Source organism: Hydractinia symbiolongicarpus, chromosome 13 (assembly GCF_029227915.1).
Source record: "Hydractinia symbiolongicarpus strain clone_291-10 chromosome 13, HSymV2.1, whole genome shotgun sequence".
NCBI lineage: Eukaryota > Metazoa > Cnidaria > Hydrozoa > Anthoathecata > Hydractiniidae > Hydractinia > Hydractinia symbiolongicarpus.
The window spans coordinates 7,518,990-7,521,351 of NC_079887.1; the positions used below are offsets into that span (position 1 = coordinate 7,518,990).

At 38.1% G+C, this 2,362-nt stretch overlaps 1 protein-coding gene across 1 annotated transcript; it reads left to right on the top strand.

Annotated features, from left to right (window-relative positions):
- The first annotated feature begins 783 nt into the window (after positions 1–783).
- On the top strand, positions 784–1,737 carry LOC130623034 (uncharacterized). Its single transcript, XM_057438541.1, has 3 exons — positions 784–892; positions 999–1,218; positions 1,293–1,737. Exons 1-3 carry the CDS (start codon positions 784–786, stop codon positions 1,735–1,737), a joined length of 774 nt encoding a protein of 257 aa, XP_057294524.1.
- The last annotated feature ends 625 nt before the right edge of the window (positions 1,738–2,362 follow it).

Here is a 2,362-nt window from a genome sequence, read left to right on the forward strand (position 1 = left end):
AGTGTTATGACACAGCACATGTTGAAATTATTGAGCGCATTGACCATGATGAAGTAAAAACGTTCCTAGATGCCAGGTATGTATCTGCTCCTGAAGCTGCGTAGCGCCTATTTGCTTTTCTATGCACTCACAAAGTCACAGCATTGTACGCTTTCCCTTGCATCTCCCAAAGAATCAACGTGTCTTTTTCAGAGGTGGAGAGGAAGGTGCTGCGGCACTAAGGGTTTAGGTTCAAAACACTGTGTTTACATCTTGGTTTCTTTCGAATCAAAACCAGAATCGGCCAGGAAGTTTTTGTATGCTGGTATTCCATAGCATTTTGTTTTTATTAAAAAGGATGAAGTATGGCGGCCAAGACAAAAAGGCTAAGAAGTTATCACGCGTATCTATAATGCATACGGTTATTGCTAGTGCCACTTCTTTCAACTATTTAAAAACTGTTAATTGAAATATTTGTCCAACTGTTAGGGAAGCTTGCATTGCACGTCATCTTTTAGATGATGATACCATGTACACAAAATACGCCTAATGTTTTTCTTTATTTTAATTCACGGGGAACCGGACAACCCCGCTAAGTTATGGCAGGCTTATCGTCTCCCAATGATGGACGATTTTATGAGGAGGATTAATGAAGCACAAGCTGAACAGGCTGCTCTTGCTGCAGTAGAGCAGGTTCTTCAGCAGTTTGGTAAGCACCTTAATGATTTTGGGCTCCCAATTTTACATAAAAACCTTGCAGATGATCTACCCATAGTTGAATAAATGAAACGCAAATCAGATAATATGAGGCCCCTTTTAAACCCAGAACAGCTTCTTGTTGCTGATACTGTCCTTGCAGCACTGGTTGAAAATAATCAGCAAAGGTTTTTTCTGGATGGTTCAGGGAGTAATGGTAAAATCTTTACCTACAACTACATCATTAAGAAGGTCATAGCTAGCAAAAAAAATGCCTGTTACAGCTTGTGCTTGGACTGGCATAGCAGCTTCTTTATTTTAAGATGGTAAGACTGTACAGTTTTGGACAACAGTACGTGTAAGTAGTACTTTCCAGATCGTTCATCTACGCACCAACATGAGAGCAGGGCTACAAAAGGAAGCTTTTGCAAATTGGTTGCTTGAATTAGGCGATGGAAGGCTACTTGTAAAGCACTGCAAAGGCTGTATTGAAAGCCTCCTGAATGTGTCCTTCAACATAATGACAACCACAATCAAGCTATTGTTGGTGATGTTGCAGCAGCTGATTTTATGGGTCATGTTATTTTGACACCAACAAATTAATAACCTCGTCTTAGAAACACTTCCGGGGAATTGCTAACTTTTTTTTCCATTGACTCAGTTGTTTCAGACGACCATGAAGAAATTAGTATGTATCATATGGAGTTTTTAAAAAGAATTACACCTTCTGGTATGCCGCCACGCAGGTTGCATTTAAAAACCGGGTGTATTGTAATGTTCTTACGAAATCTTAGCCTAAAACATGGATCGTGCGATGGCACAAGATTAGTTGTTTGCTGCACGAGAGACAATGTTCTTGATTGTGAAGTTCTTACTGGGATTGCTGCAGGTAATCGTGTACTAATTCCATGCATTGCACTAGCTGCCAATGATACTAACTTGCCATTTCAAATTACATGTGTTCAATTTCCATTACGTCTTTCATTCGCCTCCACTATAAACAAATGTCAAGATCAAACAATTAAAAAAAGTTGGAATATATCTGCGCAGACCTTGCTTTAGTCATGGTCAACTTTATGTTGCATTTTCAAGAGCTTGTGCTCTTACACATGTCAAGATCAAGACATGTAATACACAACAACAAGGTTATGTACGAGATAGATGCTATACTAAAAATATTGTTTTCCCACAAGTTTTGTAATTTTCAAACTGTAAATGTGATTTTTCAGCAATACCCTGCTACCTGCACATGGGTCATGTTTTATGCCTTGCGTATAAAAATTGATCTTGTTACACAATTTTTTAGCCAATACCTTTTCATTGAAATTTTAAATATCGCCTTCACTTTGAAATTAGGAACGAAAACTACTTTGCTTCAATTAAAAATTGTGTATTTTGTAGAGTGGCGACCTGCACACAATATTTATACTCATATTTTAATTAATTTTACTTTATTTTAAATTTGGTGTCAGGTTAGTTTGATATTTCCTAAACATAGGCGTACCTTTTACAGGTATTGCTGACAGTGTCAGTCGTGTACTGTCCAAGTGGGCAATGCTCATATGAGTTTTGTCCATTGGCAGTGCTCAGAGCTCTTACAGAAAGTTCTTGCAACTTACTATGATTAAACCTTGCGTTCTGTCCAAAATATTTGCACCAGTGCCAGGTATTTTGTGAAAACCAAGAA